The 24053-nt window shown below is 33.3% G+C and overlaps 1 protein-coding gene across 1 annotated transcript in view; it reads left to right on the top strand.

Annotated features, from left to right (window-relative positions):
- LOC143256889 (serine/threonine-protein kinase mig-15-like) overlaps nucleotides 1-17761 on the top strand; it is a 103406-nt gene extending 85645 nt beyond the window's left edge. The window contains 5 exon segments of the mRNA XM_076514708.1: nucleotides 4430-4680; nucleotides 5370-5448; nucleotides 6415-6495; nucleotides 7837-7976; nucleotides 10524-17761. Of these exon segments, the coding sequence (XP_076370823.1) occupies nucleotides 4430-4680; nucleotides 5370-5448; nucleotides 6415-6495; nucleotides 7837-7976; nucleotides 10524-10607 (635 nt within the window). The 3' untranslated portion in view covers nucleotides 10608-17761.
- Nucleotides 17762-24053: the final 6292 nt, after the last annotated feature.

Raw genomic sequence — 24053 nt, 5'->3', positions numbered from 1 at the left:
TTGGTTTTTATGAATGTGCAAGCTGAATTTTGATAGTGGGTGTCTGTGACTTGTTGGCAATAAATCTGTATTATCAGGTTTAGTAGTATAAAGTGTTCAATAGTGATTTTCATACCATTTACATTTGGGTCTACAGAGTCCAAAAATAGCATAAAAAAGTGAAATGCATGATGATATACAACTTCCAAACTAGTTGTCATAATTGACCTATTTTAATCATGGTTGATTACTATTTTCACTCTAAACTTGTCCAGAAACTTGGATAGTTCAACAGAGTCGATAATCAAAAGTAACTGAAGAAAAGATGCAACAAACAAAGTATATGTAAAAAATTCTTAGCAAAGGGAATGAGGGATGGGCTTCAAGATTAACTTTCTAAATACCTGATTCTCCATTTCGAGACCCAAGACAACAGGGATTTTTGTGTTCAAAGAATCACAAGAAACTTTTGTTTTTATATCTTTTTAATTTTATTATTTTGTTGTTTTTTTTCAGAAACTTTCTTTTGCATTCTTACACTTGATACCTTGTGTCCAATGATTATCCAGTTGTGGTCACATCCATGTCAATTACATTTATTGTGCTTAAAATACTTATTCATTTTACAGTTCCAAGTAAGAAGAGGCATATCATGTTCTGAAATGTCCATAGTGTTTTAAATTATCTTTTGTGCTTTATAAAAGAAAATAGCACAGAAGGAAATAATTGATTTTAGGCCAGAAATTGAAAAATATTGATTAAAAAAGAAGGACAACAAATATTGGATGAAACAGTAGTGAAATAAATTACCAACTGACTTTTTGCATTCATAGGATTGAATCCACAGTTACTGTTTTAGCATGTGTTCAAAAAGTAAATTTATTACTATAATGTTGGCCCAACATGGCTAGGTGGTTAGGGTGCTCAACTCGTAATATGAGCATCATAGGTTCAAATCCCCATCACACCAAACACGCTCATCCTTTCAGCCACAGGGGCATTGAAATGTGATAGTCAATCCCACTATTTGTTGGTAAAAGTGTAGCCCAAGAGTTGGCAATGGATGCTTAGGACTAACTGTCTTTCCTCTAGTCTTACACTGCTCAATTAAGGATGGCTAGTGCAGATAGCCCTCGTGTAGCTTTGCACGAAATTCAAAAAACAAACAATCTAACATCAGTAATTTGAGGACTAATAAACTGCATGTTTACAAACTATTCCTGTGCATGTGCTTATCTTGCTGAAATTAACATTCATGAAATGGTTTTGTAAATATTTAAAAACACATACTTCAACTTATCAAAATAATTTTACATCCACATCATGCATTGAAAGAGGGAGGGTAATTTTGTTTTGTAGATATAGTTAGCTTTGTGCAAAATTAAAAACAATCTGTACTAGCTATTCATAATTTTAGACTCTTCTTTTAATAATGAATACTGGGATTGACCATCACATTATAAGTCCTCCATGGCTGAAACTACAAGTATGTTCTGTGTGGTAGGAGTTCAAACTCTAATTTCAGACTGTGAGTCGAGTGCCCTAACCTCCAGGCTTTGTTCTATATAAATAGTATCTTTAGTGTTTTTTAAATATAAAATTCATTTTCAGCTGAGAGGAAAGGTATGTTATGTTAAAATGATTATGAATATGGAAATTATCAAATTATATTACTACCACAGCTGATATGAAGTTGTAATGAAAAGGAGTGTATCAGAACTTCATTTTGAAGTTGTTTGACATTTTAGAGGTAGTGTGAATGCCACTTAAAAATTACTAAAATTTAGAAAGATACACAACAGCTCTTTTCAACACAAAATATTCATATAATCAGATCATAAAAAATGTATTATTATCAAGAATGTAGATGAAGATTTAAATGAGGATAGATATTCTTTGTGCTTAATGACACTCAAAAACAAACACATGGACGAACTTGGACACCAGGACCCACTCAGAAAGAAAAAGTGAGAACACATGAACACAAAAATGAATGAAAATACTGCCCATGTGCCCCAGGCAACAGGGTAAATCATAACAAAAAGAAGAATATTCATCAGAAAACTAAGTGAACAGAGTATGCGCTCACCAAGTAAAGCTTCCAGTAATACCTCTCATTCAACTGCCATATATATCAATCTCCTAGAGAATGATACAGGTATTCATACTGTTCCAACTGAAGACATAAAAATCAAGTCTGCAAATGCAGTACCTTTGGATTTATGTACAATCAAGTTGTTGAAATGGCCAATGAGAAACAGCTGTCCTCATATACTAGATTGATTATGAAAAGTGTGCAGGGAGGTATGATGTGTTTAAGACATTGTAACATTATGATGCTATTCTGCAGGACAACTGCCAAGTTACACAGTCATCAAATAGAGCATGATTGAATGAGAGAGCATGTTAAGGCTCCAGAATCATTTTAATGTAATGCACTCAACCTGTATAGTAATCTATACAGTTACATATTTTTTTTGCTGTCATTACAGTTCATCTTGCTCGTTTGTAGATAGAATTAAGTGTCTATGCTTACATGAAAGGATTCTGGTTTCTGAATAGGTTCCATATTTATTTCCATTGCTAAACAAATTACAACAAGCAAGTTAAAATAATTTGATTAACATCCTTCCTATGTACAGAATTGTGGAAAACAAAGATATTGTACATTTCACAAATATTTCATTCATTATGACCATAGTTATCTTAATTCTGTAATTGTGGAGTTTTGCTAATTACTGATGGTTCCGAGTATTATATCCTTCATATGTTCTGAATATTTGTGTTGTGTAATGTGTTTAAGCTAATATTGGAAAGTGCCTTATTAAAATTTACCTGACTAGCAGGTTTTAAGTGTTATTAGAATGTTGTATGTAATGTAAAAAAAATGTTGGGGTCTTTAATAACATTTTTATATATAAATATTAGATGAAACCCTTAAATGTTGAAGTTTATTTTAACCAATAAAGATGTATATAAACTGCAGTTTTTTTGCAATATTAATTTTTCTTTATTTTAGTTGTGGTATTTTCTGGTACACAGATTTCTCGCACAGCAATATGTAGAGTTCTCTTAACAGCAAGTCAAATAGATATTTGTTGCAAATGTAAGAGTTCTTTACTTTCCAAACTCTTACTGAGTTTATCTAATAAGAAGTCAGTACACAATATATACCAAACAACAGTTTATCAGCAGAGACAAATTGAAACAATCATAAGGTACAATATGCAACAAGAGCAAGTGTTTGCAATAATTGTGTTGCACTGGCAAGAGAGAAAAGTGGAAAAAAAGAACCTTTACTGATTCTCTCACTAGTTCAGTGTGAACTCTCTCCTTCCATAATTCACCCCTCAAAATTAAAGTGAAACAAAACTAGCTAAAAATGAAACAAAACTCAATATAAAATTAGAATCTAAAATAGCTAAATTTTGAAACTAGTCTCAAACGAAAACAACAACAATGCTGCTTATCAAGGGAGATCAGAAACATGGTGATGGGAATATTCCACTTGTCAGCAGAATTTTTTTATTTGTTGTTGTTTTTAAGAAAATCTCAAGAGAAAAAACTATTCTTATTGTGATGAATTAGTAAGTAAATAATGAAAATGCTGGAAAGAATTCAACAAACGTGTGACAAAATTTGGTAAAATCCCTAATTGGATAACTTCATTATACTATGTAAATAAAGTAAAAAGAGAAGCAAAATACTCAGACTACTTTCAACATCCTGCCAAAGTATAATAACACAAACAGAGCAAGGCTGCCCACAGCATGTCTCACACATATGACTTTAATCCATTTAATTCCAACTTTGGGAGCAGTGAAGCCCCTAGCCCATTAAATGATTTGCCAACAGAAAAAATAGTTATCTGTTTTGGTATATCATGAGTGAAATTGTGGCTATCTTTCAGGAAGGAAAACATGTTTAAGGACTGATTAGTGAAATATGGACCTGTATGGAGCTCTACAAAGTAAAGTTCTTTGACTGGCTTTCTACATCCAAAATAAACTGAAAAATAGAAATACTAAAACATTTACATACTTATTCAAGGATTAGGAAATATGCTGTCCTGGATCATTCAAGTTAACTTTTGTGAAATGTATACTTTTTTTCATGTAATACTGTGCTTTGTACATTCAAATAGATGTTTTTTTAGATTTACCAAAGACATCTGAGTTATCACCATGAATTACAGAACAACAAATTCTCAAGGAACATCTGGAATCCATTATCAATTAATTTGGACCTTTATGGAATAGAGTTATTTATCATATACTAGAATATTTCATTTTATAAATGAATAAATTATCTTTTATTATGAACTGATGAAACAAATAAAAATAAAATTACTATACTATTTAACATTTTTAATCAATATCACATCATTATATTTTTTAAATATTTATTTCACTCCACAATTTATTAAAATGATGGAATCATTCTATTTCAGTTAAGTATGAAAGGATTAAGTTCCTTGTTGTAGCTCTACAAGACAGTTTAGAAATCTATGCATGGGCACCAAAACCCTACCACAAGTTTATGGCCTTCAAATCCTTCCCTGAACTGGTACATATGCCACTTTTAGTAGATATGACAATAGAAGAAGGCGTTCGATTGAAAGTGATTTATGGGTCAGCTGAAGGATTTCACGCTGTAGATGTTGATTCAGGCTCTGTGTATGACATCTATACTCTAGCTCATGTAAGTTAAATTTAGCTAGATAATTTACCATTTTGTATTGCAATGCCAAGTTTTTTTAGAAATTTATTGTTTTGGAAGCTAGGAAATGGGAGAAGTACTGAAATGTATTTGTGTGTGCCTAATGCCAAAATAAAGATTTTGCAGAAGTTGTGTAAGATGAGGTTTTGTAAAAAAAATTTTAGACATTGACCATTTTCTAGTTGCATTAGTGCTATTCCAATTCTGTATTCTGTTTTGTTAATCTGCTTAGTGTATTGTAGAAACAAACACTTGGAAAAACAGAAGAAAGAGTCTTTTCAACAGTGTTAAGTTATTTTCATATACTTTATTTGTAGTCTATCAGATAAATTTTCAAACACTTAGATTAACCATTTCCCTTACCTTTCATGCTTTACTTTTGTTAAGTGATAGCCATTGTGTTACAGGAGAGAATATGTACTTATCAACAGATTGACACCATAACCTAAACTGTATTTCATCTGAGATTCAAACTATTCCATATATTCAAATGTATTATTTTTGTTTTCTCTGATATTGAAGTATAAATTATTATGCAAGTTGTGTTTTGTAATTATTTAAATAAATTTGCATCTAAGGCTTTGAAATGTATTTTAGTTTCACTGTGTTTTATACAAGAGTTATCATATTTGGTACTTTGTTAGAATAATGTGGTACTGAAATTGTTACAGAGTCAAGGTCCAATAACTCCTCACATCATTGTTACTATGCCCAACTCCAAAGGGATGCAGCTTCTGTTGTGCTATGATAGTAAGTCTGTAAAAACATTCTTATAATTTAGTATTTTCTTTAGTAATCTTGGTAATAGTTGTAGTCATGGACTAAAAAGTTAACAAATTAACTGAAGTAACTGTTAAAAAAATAATGATTACCATAGTATCACATAAGGTAAATACTAGTCACTATGAAACTTAAATCCGTGATATCTAAAAGAGAGTAAGTTAAGCAGGTTATTATTATTTGCCATATATGGTAATTTCATGGTGACAAATTTAACTTGTAAGCAAGGCTTTTGTGAGGCAGAATTTTATAAGAAGTGAAAGCTATTTCGAAAATAGCTTTTTCGAAAGTTATGAAAAAAACAAAAACAAATTATAATCCAAAGATATTTGTATTTCTTTATTTTTCTAAAATGTGCATCAGTTGAAAAGAACATTTTATATACACATTCTATTACTTGGAAAAACTCCAGAAATAGAACTTTCAAAATAAAGGGAAATTGGCATTTTTATTATGGTAACTTTAAATTGTTAAACATACTTTGGATGAACACTTCATTTACCTATCAAATTTTAAGTCAAAGATAATTTAAACAGCTGTCAAGAGTGCTAGCACTACAATCTTCCTTAATTAGCACACTGCTGAATCTTTTGTTTGTGAAGTATTTTGAAATGGTAGTTCTTTTGTACAAGGAAACACAGTTTGAACCTTGAAATTAAATTAAGCCATGTTCTTTAAAATCTCAGCATCGGTACTTGTTCAGTGTATAAAATCCAATTAACTATAAGTTTTAAACTTAGAATTGAAAAATAACTAAAGTTTTGTCTAACGTGGTTATAAATTAGATGTGTGATAATACCCAAATTGAAAGTTTGACAGGTAAATCAAACATGAATGTTTTTGTTTCTTTTTTATAATTTATAGTCCTATAATATTAGCTAACTTTATAAAACTATATTTTAAGAGTAATATAAACCATTATTTTGTTGATTACAGATGAGGGTGTTTATGTCAATACATATGGAAAAGTCAGTAAAAACATAGTTCTTCAATGGGGAGAAATGCCAACATCAGTAGGTCAGTATATAACAGATATATATATCCACCTGTAAATGACACCAATACCATCATGAGACTGGTTGTATGTAATATGTAATTAAACATAAAAGTGAACTATGAACGTATTCTAAAAGAGAGGATGTGTGTGTGTGGCTAGAAAGGTTTGATATTCTATTGATAGCTCTGTAACCAAATAAAACTGAAAGCTATAAAAACTGTGATTTGTTATATAATAACAATTCTATAGTGAGCAATTTGTTTAATTTCTTATTCTTTCAAGGAATGGTGGGTAAAATAAAGAAAATAAGTTACCTAGAGAAAATGTCATGAGTGTACCACTGAGGGGAAATTCAAGATTCTTTTAAATATTTTCTTGAAGAATTAGGAACGTAAAACTTCTGTACTGTTAAAATGTAGATTATTAGCTAAGGTTTATGTTATACTAATTGGCATAACATAAACAAAAAGTAATTTAATAAAATGTTGAATGTAAGACACTAAAACTATGTGTCGTGTAGTAAAGGATAACCAGGTTGAAAGAGTTAACTTGACAAGTCAATTCAGTTGCAAGAGATTCAGTAGAAGTGTATTTTACTTGCATTTTAGTCTTAATGGTACTAAAGTTTGATTTAAGTTAAATTTTGGTCTTAAAGTCTTGATGAAGTGTCTTTAATCTTGAGCAGTCTTCACAACCTGCTAAACCAGTGATTTACTGGTTGATGCAAACAGGAAGACCATAGTTTCATGCATACTTTTATACAAATGATAGCATGTCATTTATTGTTATGAAGTGCTCAAAGTCAAACTAGTGTAACCTCTCTTACAGTGAAGACATGGATATGTATATGATGACATTGGAATATTTGAGTAATTGAATACTGTCCTTGACATAGATCAAGGTTTCAATTCCTTTTCAGGATCTGAACTAATTCTGACATTAGTTTGCATGTAACTTCTTATTGGTCTTTAGTTTTACTATTTATTTTTCTGTCAAGTCTCTATATTTTATATATTATTTGATCAAAATATTCATTATTTATTCAGTATTTTTGTTACATTAGATAGTTTCGACTACAGCATAAAAATATTCTGAAAATGGCTAAAATGTTATAAGGCAAAGATCAAGTTTACAAATGCTGCTGCTAGGTGACGTTCATCACAGATAAACATTTAATAATGTATAAAGTCTAGTATTCATAAATATACTGCACTTTGAAAGATTTAACAAAAAAACGACAGTGAACATTTTATTTGACTAATCATTTTTCTTCCCTTTAATATATATTTCCCAAAACAATCCCTTGTTTGTGTAACTTAATGTAACAATAATTTGTTTTCTTTTTTTCTTTTTTATGGCAGCTTACATTGGAACAGGACAAGTGATGGGATGGGGTAACAAAGCTATTGAAATTCGAAATGTAGAAACAGGACTGCTTGATGGGGTTTTCATGCATAAAAAGTCTCAAAAACTAAAATTTCTGTGTGAAAGAAATGACAAGGTGAGTTTATTTTTCTTCATTCTTATTGTTTATCTTAAACTTGTCATGTGATTACAACTGATTCATCAGGGGGAAGGAAACATTTGATAAAAAAATATAAACACAGTAGTACCAAGAAATATCTTTCATTAAAGTTTTTTTGGAATAGATTCAAATTCCATTATCTGCATTAAAATCTCAAAATGTTGATTTACAGTGTTCTTAGTACAAAATAAAAGATTAGCTATTAAACAAGTAGTTTTTGAAACAATGAAAAGTATGGAAAGAACACAAAATCAAATGGTAATGATAATAACAAACAAGGTAAAATGTGCAGCAGACATATGTTTAAGAATATTCTTTACACATCCATTAGAACCCAAGGAGTGTCTTTACACTACAGTCTGTTGAAAGTTAAAAGTAAGTTCAGTTCTGAAACTTTCAGTGAGGGCGGTTTTGGATCTATCTTTTAAGGGCAAGTTTTCATTTGTTATTTGGTAAATTTTTAAGTGAAATACAGCACCTTTATTTCTCAATACTAGCTAGCTAATATTTACTCCTAGGGAGTAAATTCGGTATGTATCAGTAAACCCACATTCTTAGCATCGTTAATTAAGCAGTTTCCAACTTTTTATGCTTTTGCTTTCATCTTTTACATGTTTAACTTCCAATTTAGATACAAATGATTTCACATGCAATTCAGTAAGGAAGGTTGTAGTATCACGATAATTAGCAGTAAGATGAGGACAAGAACACTTTGAAAGCAGCTACAGGTATATATTGTACTTGACAGTATCTACCAAGGTTGTTCTAAATGGTTCGTCAGTACCTCTGTGTATCAGTTGGAGACTTCCATGCTTCTTGTGCCTGTGATGTTCTGTTGGATTTCAGTCATCTTACCTTTTGGGTGTTCCTAGTTGTGAAAAGGATACTGTTGATTTACAAAAGGAGCAATATCATTTAGTGATTTGGGCAAGTAAATGGCAAATGGGTTTTATTTATAATAAATACAAAATGGATTATAATAATTTGAATTATAAGTATAATGAACTTAATAGTATCATGAAAGAAAAAGATTTTGCATAATAATCTTAAGCCATCCAAGCAGTGTGCTGTTACTAGTGGCATGGCAAGTTGGATTTAAGGTTGTATCTACAGTAATATTGAATTATAAGTCTATAATTTTATTGTATAGGTCACTGGTTAGGCCACATTTTGAATATTGTGTTCAGTCTTGGGCTCCTTACTTCAGGAAAGATGTTGAATTATTGGAAAGGACTTACAATAGGGTTACTAGAATGATGCCTCAAATGGAAGGGTTGTCATACAAAGAGCAATTGAAATCTCTCAAATTGTTTTCTTTTCAAAATAAAAAGAAGAGATAGGGGGAATCTGATTGAGGTGTTTAAGATTGTAAAGGGAATTGATAGTGTTGATGCATCGTTTTGTTTTATTCTTAACAGTGAGAACAGTAAGACAATGGGACACAAATATAAATTTGTGGAGTCATCTTCAGCTCAGACAGTTTTATTTTTTTAACAGGGCAGGTTCCCTTTGGATGTTATGGAGGCAATACATTTAAGTGAGTCTAAGAGAAAGCTTGATAAATATGACTTTTAAAGGCCAACTTTAAGATTTTTTGTTGTAATAGTTTTATTTTAGTTAGTATGGGGTAGCTAAGATGAACCAATAGGTCCCATGTTGTCTTAATATGTAATGTTATATTTGTAAATGACATGCAGTTTTATCAATACAGATAATACAGGTGGTAAAGGTAAATTGAACCATGAGTCCATAAGGATGAGTAAAACATATTTTGTATTAAACAATACTTAATTCTAAATGTTGACTTAAGTACTAAACATAGCTTAATGTTTGAATAATATCTTGGTTTCCTCTTGAATTAGAGGTTTGAGTTTAAACATTTGTTGCACATGAAAGGAGTCATAAGAATCAGTGGATATTTTAAGATGGTGGATGTCTTCCTTATAGGGTATAATTATTGAAAATGTTTGAGTGGTAGAGTATAATAAATTAAGGGGATGGCCACTACTTTGCAGTATTTTGTGACTTTTGGAAGTTTGAAGTGCAGACAAAAGTAGTGATAATAGATATATGTGCTGCTTAGGAGATGTAGAACAGATTACATTTGATAGTCTGATATGAAACTGTTGAAATACGTGTATAAGCCAGTAAATGTTTTTTTGTGATAGACAGAGGTTGCAAAGAGTTTTTTATTTTGTTTAATTAGATGCTTAAAAACAGATAAGTGAACAAAATAAACTACATTCAATATTTTAGAGTTAGACACTGTTTTCTAATATTTTTCAGCCATCAAATAACAATTAATTATCCATTATAAACTGAATTTATTTTAAAGTTTGGATTGATATTACATATAACATAAAGGAAATACCTTAAATATGTCTTTGCTAATAGGATGATCACAATTACTGATCTGAAGATGTTTTAAGTGAAAATCAACTCTGTTTTTGTAAAGAGAAATAACAAGCTAGTTGCACCATACTTCTGCATCCCTTTTCATAAGTACTTTTGCTTATTTATTAGGTCTTCTTTTCTTCAGCCAAAGGAGGATCATCATGCCAGATTTATTTCATGACTCTGAACAAGCCAGGTATGGCACATTGGTAGTAACAGAAACAGAGAAGCTTTATTCGACGTGAACATTAATTTCATCAAAGTCAGTAAACAATGTCCAAATGGAATACTATTCTTGCCATCATATACCTTAGGCAATTTTTTTTTTAGTCTGTAATAAATAATTTTGTGACTAGCTTGTTTCAAGCATACTCATTTTGTTTAAGTTCTTTTGTAAATGCTCACGAAGCACCAGACACACAAAACAGCGTTCATGTGTGTATGTGAATGTATGAGGAATTGTTAAAATGGTTGATTGTCTTTGCCAAAAGCTTTGTAAATATTGCTGTTTGTATTGGATAACCATTGATGTCTTTTTTCCCTAAAAATGAACTTGCATACACAAAACAACTTTGTCTTCATGTGTCATAACTTAAAAAAAAAACAAAATATGCTGCCTAATGTGCTAAGTAGTCCACAAGTAATACTACAGAGAGAAGTTTCTTTATAATTACTTCAAAAATCTTGCCTACTCAATTAATTATCGTATAAATTGTGATTGTGAAAGGTACCAGATGGAATTAGTTGAAATTCGTAACATATCATTTTATTTTTTTTGGTTTTATAGAGTGAATTATAATTGTTATTCATTATGCCTTATTCTAAATGATTATAGTTAGCTGTACAACAGACTTGCTGATTCTAGTCACTCCAAATTTTTAGCAGCTGAGAAAGAAAAGAGTAAGCAATTAAGTTTTATCAAGTTACACTGATATATTGTTAAGTTTTGTAGCACTTTTTTAAAGGGTTAATTCAGTGTGTTAAATACTTACAAAGCTGTTTTATTAACACAAAGATTACTGCAGATTTTCTTAATCTTTGTTTTTTAATAAATATTAAGATTGAAATATTGGTTCTTAAAGATTTAAATGTCAAAAAAACTATTTGCTTCTTATTTTCTCAGATCTATTCACATTTTTTACTCTTGGTAATGTAAAGATAGTTGTTACACGTAAGTACAAAATGCAAACAAATCTTAGTATTTTAATAAAACAGCTTGATAGTTATTGCTTGTCAAACACCTCGACTTGCTCTTAAAGTAGAAATACTTTGAAGATTTACCAACAAAACCAGTATAATTCTTAGTAATGTCTTGGTAATTCTGTAGTACATTTATTATATCTGTTGTTATGATATTAATATTTTTATTCATTATGATACATTTTTATTTATGCTAGTTGTTTTTGCAACTTTATGAAGAAATTGGAATATAAAATGACATTAAAAACTTACTTCTGAATATCAGTAGCTGAAATAAACCTTTTTAATGTGAAAGTAGATTGAGTGATCAACCACTGGAGGATATGCATAGCTTTAATTTAATCTGATTCTTCCATGAAATATTGAAAAAATTAAAATGAACTTAAACAATTCAAGTAATATATTACTAAGGACACTTTCAAATTAATAGTTATACAATGTCTTGATTGCAAAAGAGGTTCCCTAATACACAAGCCTCTCTCAGTGAAACCTGAAAAAAAAAAAAAAAAAAAGAATATGAACTATTTTATTCCAAATTAATATGATTCTTTAGTTTGAAAATAATTTTATTAGATTTTTGGTTTCCACTGAGCCAAAGACTTGGATGTTAGGTAGTCTGTTAGAGTAAGTGTGTTGTGCCTGAGTATACATATGCAGAAGTCCTTGTAAGTTTACAGATTTTCTCAAAGCTACCAATCCTGGTCATTAATGGTATGTTGCTTACTTTCTAAGACTAGATTTGCTACCTTAGTGTTTAGATTGTCAACTTAGAAACTAATGTACTATAACCATCAAAAACTTTTCAAGTGATTCTTATTTTTTAAAAAAAAAAGCAAATAACTATACTGATTAATTATCTACAACTTAGCAAAATTATAAAGAACATTGTGGCTTCTTAACCAAAAGGTTAAGCAATACTAGTAATATTTATTAATTGTGAAAACTAGTAAACTTGTGATATTGGTCTGCGATATATTTTTAAAATCTTATAGTGTATAAATTATCTGTTTGTCCTCTCCTGAGGTGCTCAGGTAAAACATACTCTTTGAAGTTCTTTTCTGTATTGGTTTTTTACTAAGCATTGCTGTAGTTATTATTTATCTCTGAATAAATGGCTTGTTTATCATATTTTTAGATTTGTTTCTTTTTAATTGATTTTTTTAAATACAAAACTTTATAATTTTGACATCACAGACTCCACTGCAGTATGCTAGTTTTGCTGAATTCACAACTCATCACTGTTGCTCAGAAGAGCAAAACAAATGAGTGAAGTAGACCTCATATGATGGTGATATTTCAACAGTTATGTGAATTGGCTTTGAGGTAAAAAATGAATAGAAAAATGTCTTAGGCCACTAAATAATTTTTTTCTTCACTGAAATTCACATTTTGGAAAATAAAATAAATAAATAAATAAAAACAATTGGCCTGTTAAATAAATAATGAATAATTAGATATGATGGTATTTCATATATTAATCAAACACCAAAAGTAAGTTAGACCATTCGTAACAAGTAAATAACTATATGTCAAAACCAAACAAACTGTTTAAGTTCCATCATTATATGAGAACTACTTTATTTGTTAAAAATCAGTTTTTTACGACTGTCACGGTGTAAAGAATATTACTGTTTAACAGTTGTTCTAAGATTATAGTATCATTATGATAGTAACTATATTATTACATAAACATTTGACATAAATTACTTGTGTGAAATTGAAAAATAAAGACAAATTGTTTTATTATGTGTTCTTTATTAAAAGAAAATACATGGTTGAGAAGCTAGATTTTAAGTTGAATTCATCTACACTTACTGTGCTAATATAATAAAACTGCAGTTACTGAGACAACAAGTATTTAAGGTTACTAGTCTGTGTTTATGAGGTTAACCAATAAGATGTAAAGTAATTGGACTAATATTTATAGTTTGAAATAACTAATTTATTGGAAGATTTATTGGATTTATTTTTACTAGAACCTTACTTCACATGCCAAGGCAATCCATTAACAAATGAGACATAAAATTACAATTTTGATTGAATTTGTTCCTTTTTCTTTTATTTGTACATTAAAAGTATGGAAAATTTATATGATAGAAGAATATACATAAATTTTGGTTACAAATATATCTTTACAAGTTACAATTAGGTGTCATATGTGGTCTAAATATAACCACATGTGGAAAGTTATTCAATAAAAACTGCTCAGATTTTATCAAAATTTTTGTGCACACCTGTTAAAAAAGTCATGTGAGCTATTGGTCTCAAAAGTTTCCTATTGCTTCATCTTAGAGTCAGACTGTACAATTTTTAGTTTTTTTGCCAACTGATTAAAGATAATAGATTTCAATCAGCAAAACTACAGAGTGAAAAGATGTGCATGCAGATTGGTTAGGCCAGGGAAACTAGATTATCAGTTTCTAACTAAAGGTTTCAAAAGAATCATATGAGTGAACAGTTCTCATTCATTGCCAACTTTTAAGTAAAAATTGCTAAGTTTCATGAAAAAAACGATAGGTAAGGGGTGAACAAAAAATGCGACCCCCCTCCTTGAAAATGTTGTTAATTTGGTATATCTTTAATTAAATAACAGAAAAATATGTAAAATTATGTTTTTAGAATGCACTTGATGAAATTTGTTTAAATATTACCTCAAATCCTAATTTTTAACACTGTAAATACCTGATCTTTTCATGATTTTAGTTAAATATTTTCATCAAAAGTATTGTGAACCTGCTGTAGTTTCTTAGATCTTATTCCAGTTAACCTACAAAATGATCAAAAAAGTTTCTCTGCAATAATTGAATGAAAAATTAAAACTCAAAATAATACAAACCAGTTTCACAAATGAATATTTAGTCGATATTCCCTTGGATTTTGTACTGCTTTAACTCGATACAGCATGCTTTCAATGAGTTTTTGCACATATTCCTGAGGGATTAACTGCCATCCTTCTTTGAGTACTTCGAAAAGTTCATCTTCCATGTTTGGCTTTAATTGGTTTAACTCAGCCAATAAATTTTCAAAAGGTGATTAACCTGGCCATTCCATAACATCAATTCTCTTATTTTTAAGATATCTTTTAACAACTCCATAAAATTTATGCTTTTTAGGTTTAAAATTCAAAGAACGTGAATTCTGCATGATTTGTTGAGTTTCATACAAAGTTAATGTCAGGACTATTTGTGCAAAATATCCTTGATTTTGAAGTGGTATACTTAAAAGGAAGACAACTCATCAACATCATCTGCAATCAACTGTTAGGGTTACTCATGTCGGAATGTCAAACCAACTAATTGGATTCCAGTGTCATCATGATGATGTACACATTTCCACCAACTAAAACACACAGGTCAAACTTATCACTGACTGCACAGTGACATGTGTATTCCACTTTACTGGGCAATGCTTATTATATGAAAACTAATGAAAAATCACCCAGCTAATGTTTTATAACACATTTTGTATGTGTTATAGTTTAACTGTTGTTTTACAATGTTATAAAATTACCACATTCCTATTTGAAAATAGCTTTAATACAATGTTAGAGCTACAAAACTAACTACTACATGTAAGTTGTTCTTAGATATTCATACCAATAAAAGATTTTACCCCAGAAGTTGAGAATCATTATATAAATATAAATTTCTTAATGATATTGTAGAAGAAATTCATCAATGTTCTGAGCATTATGGTTACAAATGGAATATTAAAATAGGCATCAATAAATAAGTCAATTAGTCCAATCTATGTATATCTCTTAACATATTTGTTCTACATGTAATTAATGCTTAGAAGATTACATTTTGACTCATCACTCATAACAGTAATTGCAGATTCTTCTTACTTTTCTAAACTTTAATTTTTAAAACTAAATGGTAACCATAATCACTAAAACTAAGTTGATATGCACTAAACATGTACTTTTATATTTTCATACAAAAATTAACAAATTTTATTTTATTATTTGGATAATTTTTTCTTAGCACTCAGTTTCAGGCTTTTTACATGGACAACAATTCAGTGTGACAACATATGTGCAGTCAATATCAAATAAAGAATAATGTCCACCAATTACCAGAAAACAACAGCTACTAGCAGTATGACTTATTAATATAACATCAAGTTCCAGTTAATTTTACCAAATAATTACAGTTGTTGTTTTGGTACAAAGCTACACAATGGGCTACCTGCAACTTACCATCGACCCATCAAGGGGCAATAATTAGAGAAAAATGAACATTTAATTTACACTAGCAGTGTGATGATTCATAATATAATGTTACTTTCACAAGGTCCACCTGGTAACACATACTTTGAAAAAGTTTAGTTTAACAAACACGTGGCATATTTCTAGATATATCCACATGTATCTTGTTAAGAATTGTATTTTATTCATGAAGTATTCAGTAATAAGTAAAGGTAAGGTTTTATATGAGAACATTCAGGAAATGCTCCAAGAAAGGCTTTTGTTAGAAATGTTGAAGGTTAGCATCTACATTTCAGCTCTGTCAACTGTATAATGAATGTGGTAAATTAAGTGGGCTTTATGGCACAATAACATCAATCTTTTAGTTTAACAAAAACATTTAAGACTGCAAGAACTTGTAAGACTTTCATAGAAATGAAATGAATGTACTATTACACACGGGTTAAGACAGGTTTTCACTTGTTAATACTTATTAAATTTCCTCCATTTTTTAATATAAATATATTGTGTAGTAAATACTAACAAAAATACTGGAAGCACTGGCTGAGGAAAATACTAGAATACACAGATTTATTGGCTTAACTGGAAAAGAAATCCAAATTTACACTTTAGGATTTTTTTAACATTCACATTATACAAAACTTTGAGTTACCAAATATTGATACAGCTTATGCCCCAATCCAAAAAACATCAATTTTTTTCTCATAATCTATGTGTATTGAAGCCCAGTTAAGCTTCATACAGTGCTTTATTTACTAATACATTTTCAAGTTTACAATTTCAAACCTTACAAGAGAAAGAAAATGACAATAGTAAACACTGAAATTTTAATACTTTTCTTTATGTTCTAACAAAATGAATAAGTACTTGGAGTACCAATTAGCATGAGGAATTCAGGAACCTGAAAAGGCTGTATCAATAAAACAATGTAAAATTAGAAATGAAATTCATTCAAAATCATGGTTAGTTTGCCATATCACCATGTCAGTTAGTGTTCGAACAAATACATTTACTCTGAAGTCAAGTTAAATCACTTTGATTACATGCAGATAGAGACAATTACAGTAATTTTTGTGACCTTTAACACTAATCTTTTGCATCTGAACTGATTTAGGGTTGTTATAACAATGTGGTTGAATATTTATGCAATTGAAAATATTCTAATTTTCAGCAATTTTGGCTTGGAAAATATTATATAGATTCTAAATATAAAAGTTCTATTTGAGTGTTTCATGATTACAAACTCAGATGGCAACAAAATGTAGAAACTTTGAAGTGGGGTGAAAATTTTTACAAGGCACTCTATGTAATTTTTTATGTTTTTTTGTTAATGAAGGAAGCCAAAGCTTTGTAAATTAAAATATCAGCTCCTGAAAGTTCAGTGTACTGAGACAAAGAGTTGATTTTCACATATTCTATCCACGTGGACAGGCAGATACAAGTGCTGTAAGAAATACTACTTAATAATCTTTAAATGCTCAACCTTTTGTACGTTACTAACATTTATTATTGAAAGTATTTCTAATGCCTCACCTGACATGGGAACAATGTGTACTTTCGCTGTATGAAACATTTTTAGCATTGATTTCCTATTAACAATATATCATTGTCTTAATTTTAGTGTTAACACTGGTAACCTTGAAATATTCTTATACTTATAATCAAGTTAATTAAAATATCAATTTTAGACTAGGATATCCTTAATGTTGACAATGGAAGTTGCAAAAGGTCAACAGAGAAAGAAAAAAGTAGTACCAAGGGATGAAACAGTAGGAAAAGGAACCAGCAGAAAGAAACTGTGAAGACAATGAAACAACCCTAGCAGGTACAGAACATAAATTGTCAACTGGACCTGACTGGGATTAAAGGTATGAGATAAAAGGAAACTAAAACAAGGAAAAACGTGTCTCATGAACTGCTAAAATGGAGGACAGGAAAAACTGATTCAGAACAAAAAGGATATATCAAGCTGAAGCAGCTGAGAAAACCAGATCTGTGTAGGCCAAGAAGGAATGATTACAAAGGAATGGCATAGAGTAGAAAGGATAAACAAAAATCACCCTGTTTAGGTGATGAATGGAATGAGAAAATAAATTAATAACTAGGTTTCAATCCTGTTTGAATACATTTTTCACTGTGGGGTTGGATACTGGTTTTGTGCCAGCTGTTGTAAAAATAAGTATATATAATTAGGGTTAAAATTTCAAGTAAAAGAAGATACAGAAGAAATGCCGGTACAGGTACGCAAGACTTATGCATTGTGATATGCTTAGTTTAAAGGTTGATTGATTGATTTAGTGTTTTATGGCACAAAGCAGCGAGGCTATCTGCGCCAGACATTCGGTAAAAATGTAAAAAAAAAAAAAAATAAATAAATAAATGTAGTAATAGACATAAATGGAAATGAAGGTAAAACAAAAAAGTATAAATCCAATGTTGACACCTAGTCTACAATGTTAAGATAGAAGGCAGAGTATAAGAAGTTGTAAGGTATTTACTCTAGCAAAAAGGTAATGATCATAACCCGCCAGGAAGACTAACAGGTAAGTTCAAGAACCACCGTCAATCACCTGAAGTTGGCCTTTCCACTCCTGGTTCCGGGTTATGTGTCATAGCAGCTATTATCAAAATGTAAAAGAATAAAAGTTTTAAAAGACACGTAGCAAAATCGTAATAATGAGTAGCCAAATGTCCAGTAAAAAGATAAAAGTCAAGTAAATGGAGTAAAATTTGTAAAAGTAATTGAAGATAAAGCAAAACGGCAATTAAAACAGAAAATGGCGTAAAAACCAATGTTGACATCCAGTCAACAAAGTTGTAAAGAACTACCTGTAGCAGAATGGTAATGATCATAACCCGCCAGGAAGACTAACAGGTAAGTATAAAAAACACCGTCAGTCACCTGAAGTTGGTCTTTCCAGTCCTGGTTCCGGGTTATGAGTCAATATGGCCAGTACTAAAAAGTTAAGTAGTAAAAGTATAATAACAACTCGCCAGGACGACTAACGAGTAGTTCAAACAGTAGCGTTAGTCACCTGAAGTTGGCCTTTCCAGTCCTGGTGTCGAGTTATTTAATGTTCTGGCCATTGTCCAACGTCAAATTGAAGGAGAGAGATTAAAACTGTAAAAAAGGAACCACAATTAAAAAGGTGTAATGAATAAATGTGCAACACTTAAATGAGATTAAAAAGATTAATGGCCATTAAAAAATTAAAAACATTATCAAGGTGGACAGAGTCACCATCACCAATAACTCTGTTCAATGTTACAGACTGACCCTGGGAAAAAATATGTTTAAAATATTGCCGTCGTTGAGAATTGTAACGATGGCAAGAAAGTAAAACGTGGCTGACAGTGATTTGAGTGTAACACAAACTACACATTGGTGCATCAGTTCCAGATAAAAGAAAATTATGAGTTAAAAAACTGTGACCAATGCGTAGCCTAGTGAGAACAACTTCCTCCTTCCGAACTTTACGGAAGCTAGATGGCCAAAGTCCAATTTTGGGTTTGATTTGAAAAAGTTTGTTGTCACGTTGCTCACTTTAAGTGGACTGCCAGCTGGCACGGAGCCGAGCCTTGAAGACAACACCATAGTCCATGTACGGAATAGGCATAGGAGTGATGTTGCTGAAGCAGACATATTGAGCTGCCATGTCTGCAAGCTCGTTCCCGCGAATACCAACATGGCCTGGTATCCAGAAAAACTGGATTGAAGTAGCTGCTAATGAGAAATGGGCCAGTCGGTTTCAAATATCAGCGAGAATAGGATGTGAGCTAACATGTAGCGATTCCAAGGCAAGTATAGAACTAAGCGAATCAGTATAAATAGTGCAGTTGGAGTACTGCTCAGCTGCAATATGATCCAGGGCAAGAGATATGGCATACAGTTCAGCAGTAAACACAGAAGCTGTAGAAGGAATTCTGCGCGCAACTACTGACCCATAGCAAACCATAGCAGAGCCCACTGTATTACCTGATTTGGAACCATCTGTATAAATGGGAACTGAATGATTGTTTGAAAGATATTCATTGAATAAAAGACGGTACTTCCAATCTGGAGTATCTGCATTTTTTAGGTGACTGAAAGAAAGGTCACATTTGGGGGCTGTAATAAGCCATGGTGGGATGGGCCAACCTGTGGAATCTGCAATGTTATCCAAGGACAGACCCAATTCATCCAATTGCACCCGGATGCGAAGGCCAAACGGAGCAATGACAGATCGTCTGTTCTGAAAAAGTACTGCCCACCGAGGAAGGAAAACACATTTCCAGGTGGGATGCTTTGGTAAGGAATGAAGTTTCGAAGTATATTGTAAAAATAGTTGCAAACGGCGAAGGTGTAGAGAAGGTTCATGAGATTCAATGTATATAGTTTGAACTGGAGAGGTACGGAAAGCCCCAGTGCAGAGTCGAAGTCCTTGGTGATGAATGGGGTCCAGCATCTTTAAGGCCGAGGGTCTGGCAGAGCCATAGACCATTGATCCATAATCGAGTTTCGATCTAATAAGAGCACGATATACCTTTAACATTGAACAGCGATCTGCCCCCCAACTGGTAGAAGGGAGAACACGGAGGATGTTCAGTGCTCTTGTGCATTTGACCCGCAGCTGCTTTAAGTGTGGTATAAAGGTCAGTTTACGATCAAAGATAAGCCCCAAGAACTTGGTCTCCGGGACCACTGGCAGCAAAACTTCACCGATATGAAGTTCAGGATCAGGGTGAATACCCCGTCGACGGCAAAAGTGCATGCATACAGTTTTGGAGAGAGAGAAATTAAAGCCGTTTGCCAGAGTCCACTTCCGTACACAATTGAGGGCAGTTTGTAGTTGCCGCTCAATATATCTCATGTTTGACGACTGACATGAGATGTGAAAGTCGTCGACATACAGCCCATTCGCAACAGTGAGAGGGAGTTGTTCAGTGATGGCATTTATCTTTATACTGAAGAGTGTAACACTCAATACACAGCCTTGAGGGACTCCAAGTTCCTGTACAAAAGAACGGGAAAGTGTCGAACCCACATGAACTTGGAATCTCCTGTCCATTAAAATTTTTTTAATAAACATAGGTAGATGGCCACGTAACCCATATGTATGGAGGTCTCGCAAAACGACATACCTCCATGTTGTGTCGTAAGCCTTCTCTATGTCAAAGAATATTGATACGAGATGTTGGGGGTTAAGAAAGGCTTCTCTGATAGATGTTTCAAGACGAATTAGGTGGACTGTGGTGAAGTGCTGTCGACGGAACCCACACTGGGTGGGCGAGAGGAGGTTGTTTGATTCAAGGAACCAAACAAGACGAGCATTAACCATCCTTTCTAATGTCTTACAGAGACAGCTCGTCAAAGCAATTGGACGGTGGTTTGAAGGAATCTTGGGATCTTTCCCTAGCTTAGAGAAAGGTAAAATAATAGCCTGGCGCCAGGCATCAGGAAAAAACATTCTCCTGCCAGATCCGGTTGAAAACAATCAGAAGGACATCAAGAGAAGCAGGAGATAGATGGTGCAGCATGTCATAATGAATATCATCAGGTCCAACAGACCTGAAAGGAAAAGGAAAGAGGTGATCGCTCTGCCCGAGTCTTGATGGCCAGGAAGGTGGAGGAACAAGCAGAAGTGCTAAATACCCAGCAAAAGCTTTCACCTAGAGTGTTAGCGATGTTCCGATCATCAGTCACCTCCTGACCATCAGAGAGTAAGATCGAGAGGGGGATAGAATTGTAGTGTCCATTAACCTTTCGAATCCTGTCCCATATGCCCTTGGAACTGGTGGTAGAAGATATGCTGGTTCTGAACTTAATCCAAGATTCCTTCTGGCTTTGACGTCTTACCCACCTAGCATGTGCACGGGCCCGTTGGAAAGCAACCCGGTTTGAAAGTGTGGGATATCTACGAAAAGTATCCCAGGCCCGCTTTTGAGCCTTCCGTGCTAAGTGGCAAGAAGGATTCCACCACGGACGAGGATATCGTGGAAAACGTGTCGAGGTTTTAGGAATACACTGAGCAGCTGCATGTGTAATACAGTCAGTTACCGCTGCTACACAGTCGTCTATTGATGGCTGATTTACGATGGCAGGATCAAGTTCTGCGAGAGCAGTGAAAGTGGATCAGTCTGCCTGATCCAGCTTCCACCGGGGCACGCGGGTAGGGTGGCATCGACCACGGCCAGTCTCTCTCAAAAGGATCGGAAAATGATCACTGCCTAGTGGATTACTGTCAACCCTCCATGAAAAATGGGAGAATAATGAAGGGTAGCAAACTGAGAGATCAATAGCGGTAAAGGACTGACTATGTGCATGAAAGTAAGTGGAAGAACCAGTATTGAAAAGAGAAAGATTGTGATCAGAGAGCGCCCGCTCTACAGATCGGCCCCTCCCATCAATAATAACACTTCCCCAGAGGGGATGATGTCCATTAAAATCCCCTAGGATTAGAAATGAAGATGGCAATTGTTCAACGAGAGCATCAAGATCTGATTGATCATATGTCTCTCCAGGGGACAGGTACAGAGAAAAACAGTGATGGTATGACCCAAGGAAACACGGATGGCTACAGCCTCCAAGGGTGTGTTGAGTGACAAAGACAGGGTGGGCACGTGTTGATCAACCAACAGTGCCACCCCTCCATGTACTCGACCATCACACAACCTGTCATTTCTGTACAGAGAAAACTGCCGAATGGAGACAGTATCAGCAGTTTTGAGAAATGTTTCTTGTAAAGAAAGACAAACAGGATGGTAGGAAGCAATCAGCGTTTTGATATCATCCAGATTAGAACGTAAACCTCGACAGTTCCATTGTATCAAGGTGGCCATTTTTAAGAACGGGTAGGTGAAGTGGCTGGAGAACCCTTCGGTTTACGACCACGTCTTTTTTCTTTATTGTCTTTAGTCGGAGGAGGTCTATCAACCTCCATGGATCCTGCTCTGGGTCGGGTGGGCAGGTTTTGTTATTGGAAGGAAAATCCAGTGACTGAGGACGCGAACGAATAATTGTTTTGTCTCTTGTGGTGGGAGAAAAAGATGTATCAGAATAAATGCCCGTATTTGAAACTGAAGGACGTGGATCTTGAGGTTTGTTGGAAGGTATGGGAGGAACAAAGATTGGTGTGGAAGTCGATTCATCAACCTTTTTAACCACGGAGGTCAAAAGGCTTTTCATTTGTTTTGAAAACGATTCTCTTTGCGGCACAGAGAGATCTGTTTGCACTCCCACTGTAGATGTGGGATGAAGTGCAGCAGCATATGTCCGAGATGGAGTTGTGGACAGCAATTTTCGAGCCTCAGGATAACTAATGTTATGTGTCGTTTTCAAACGCTGCACCTCTTTTTCCTCCAACCATTTTGGGCAAGAATGAAAGTAAGAGGGGTGAGAACCATTGCAGTTTACGCAATGTGGGTTCATGTCACAGTCATAGGCATCGTGGTCCTTGCCTCCACAACGAGCACATGTCAGGGAACCACGACAAGATGTCTTTGAGTGGCCGAATCTCTGACATTGGAAACATCGAAGAGGGTTTGGTATGTATGGCCAAACCCTGCAAATGAGATAACCTGCCTTGATGGTGACAGGTGCACGTGGTGAAGTAAATGTTAAAACGAGGGTATTTGTTGGCAGTGTAGCTCCATCTTTGCGAGTGGAGATGCGCCTCACTGCAGAAACTCCTTGAGTGGAGAGACCAGCGAGAATCTCTGACTCGGGAACGTTCTTCAAATCCCTTTCAACAATAACTCCTCGTGAAGAATTCAAGGTAGCATGGGGTGTAACCTCAATAGGTATATCCCCAATTGCCTTTGAATTCAAGAGGAGTTCACTGTGTTGGGATGTGGATGTTTCAACCAATATGTCACCAGATCGAAGTTTCTTTACTGATTTTGGAGAGCCAGCAAGTCCCTCTAGTCCCTTTTGAATAAAAAAAGGGGACATTTGCCCTAAAGGTTTTTCCAAAAGAGAATGTAATATAAGAAAATGAGGCACGTGTGTTACTGATTTTGAAGATGGCTGTTCTGAGTATTCAAGACGTGGTCGCTTACCCATTGACTGTTTTTTTTACAATTTTATTTAAATTTTTTAGAGAATCCATAGGAAAAAGAAAAAATTTCGGTACCCACTGACCCCACCCACCATGGAGCCCTACAAGGGGACGCATTACAAAGTCACGCAAGGACAATGCAGCAACGCCAGGGTTTCGTGAGCACTATACCCAAACACCAGCATCAGGCACAATGTCCACAACACCCGTTGA

This window comes from Tachypleus tridentatus, chromosome 7, assembly GCF_004210375.1.
Source record: "Tachypleus tridentatus isolate NWPU-2018 chromosome 7, ASM421037v1, whole genome shotgun sequence".
Lineage (NCBI taxonomy): Eukaryota > Metazoa > Arthropoda > Merostomata > Xiphosura > Limulidae > Tachypleus > Tachypleus tridentatus.
Note: the sequence above shows the minus strand (reverse complement) of the source record. Positions and strands in the feature narration are given on the sequence as shown.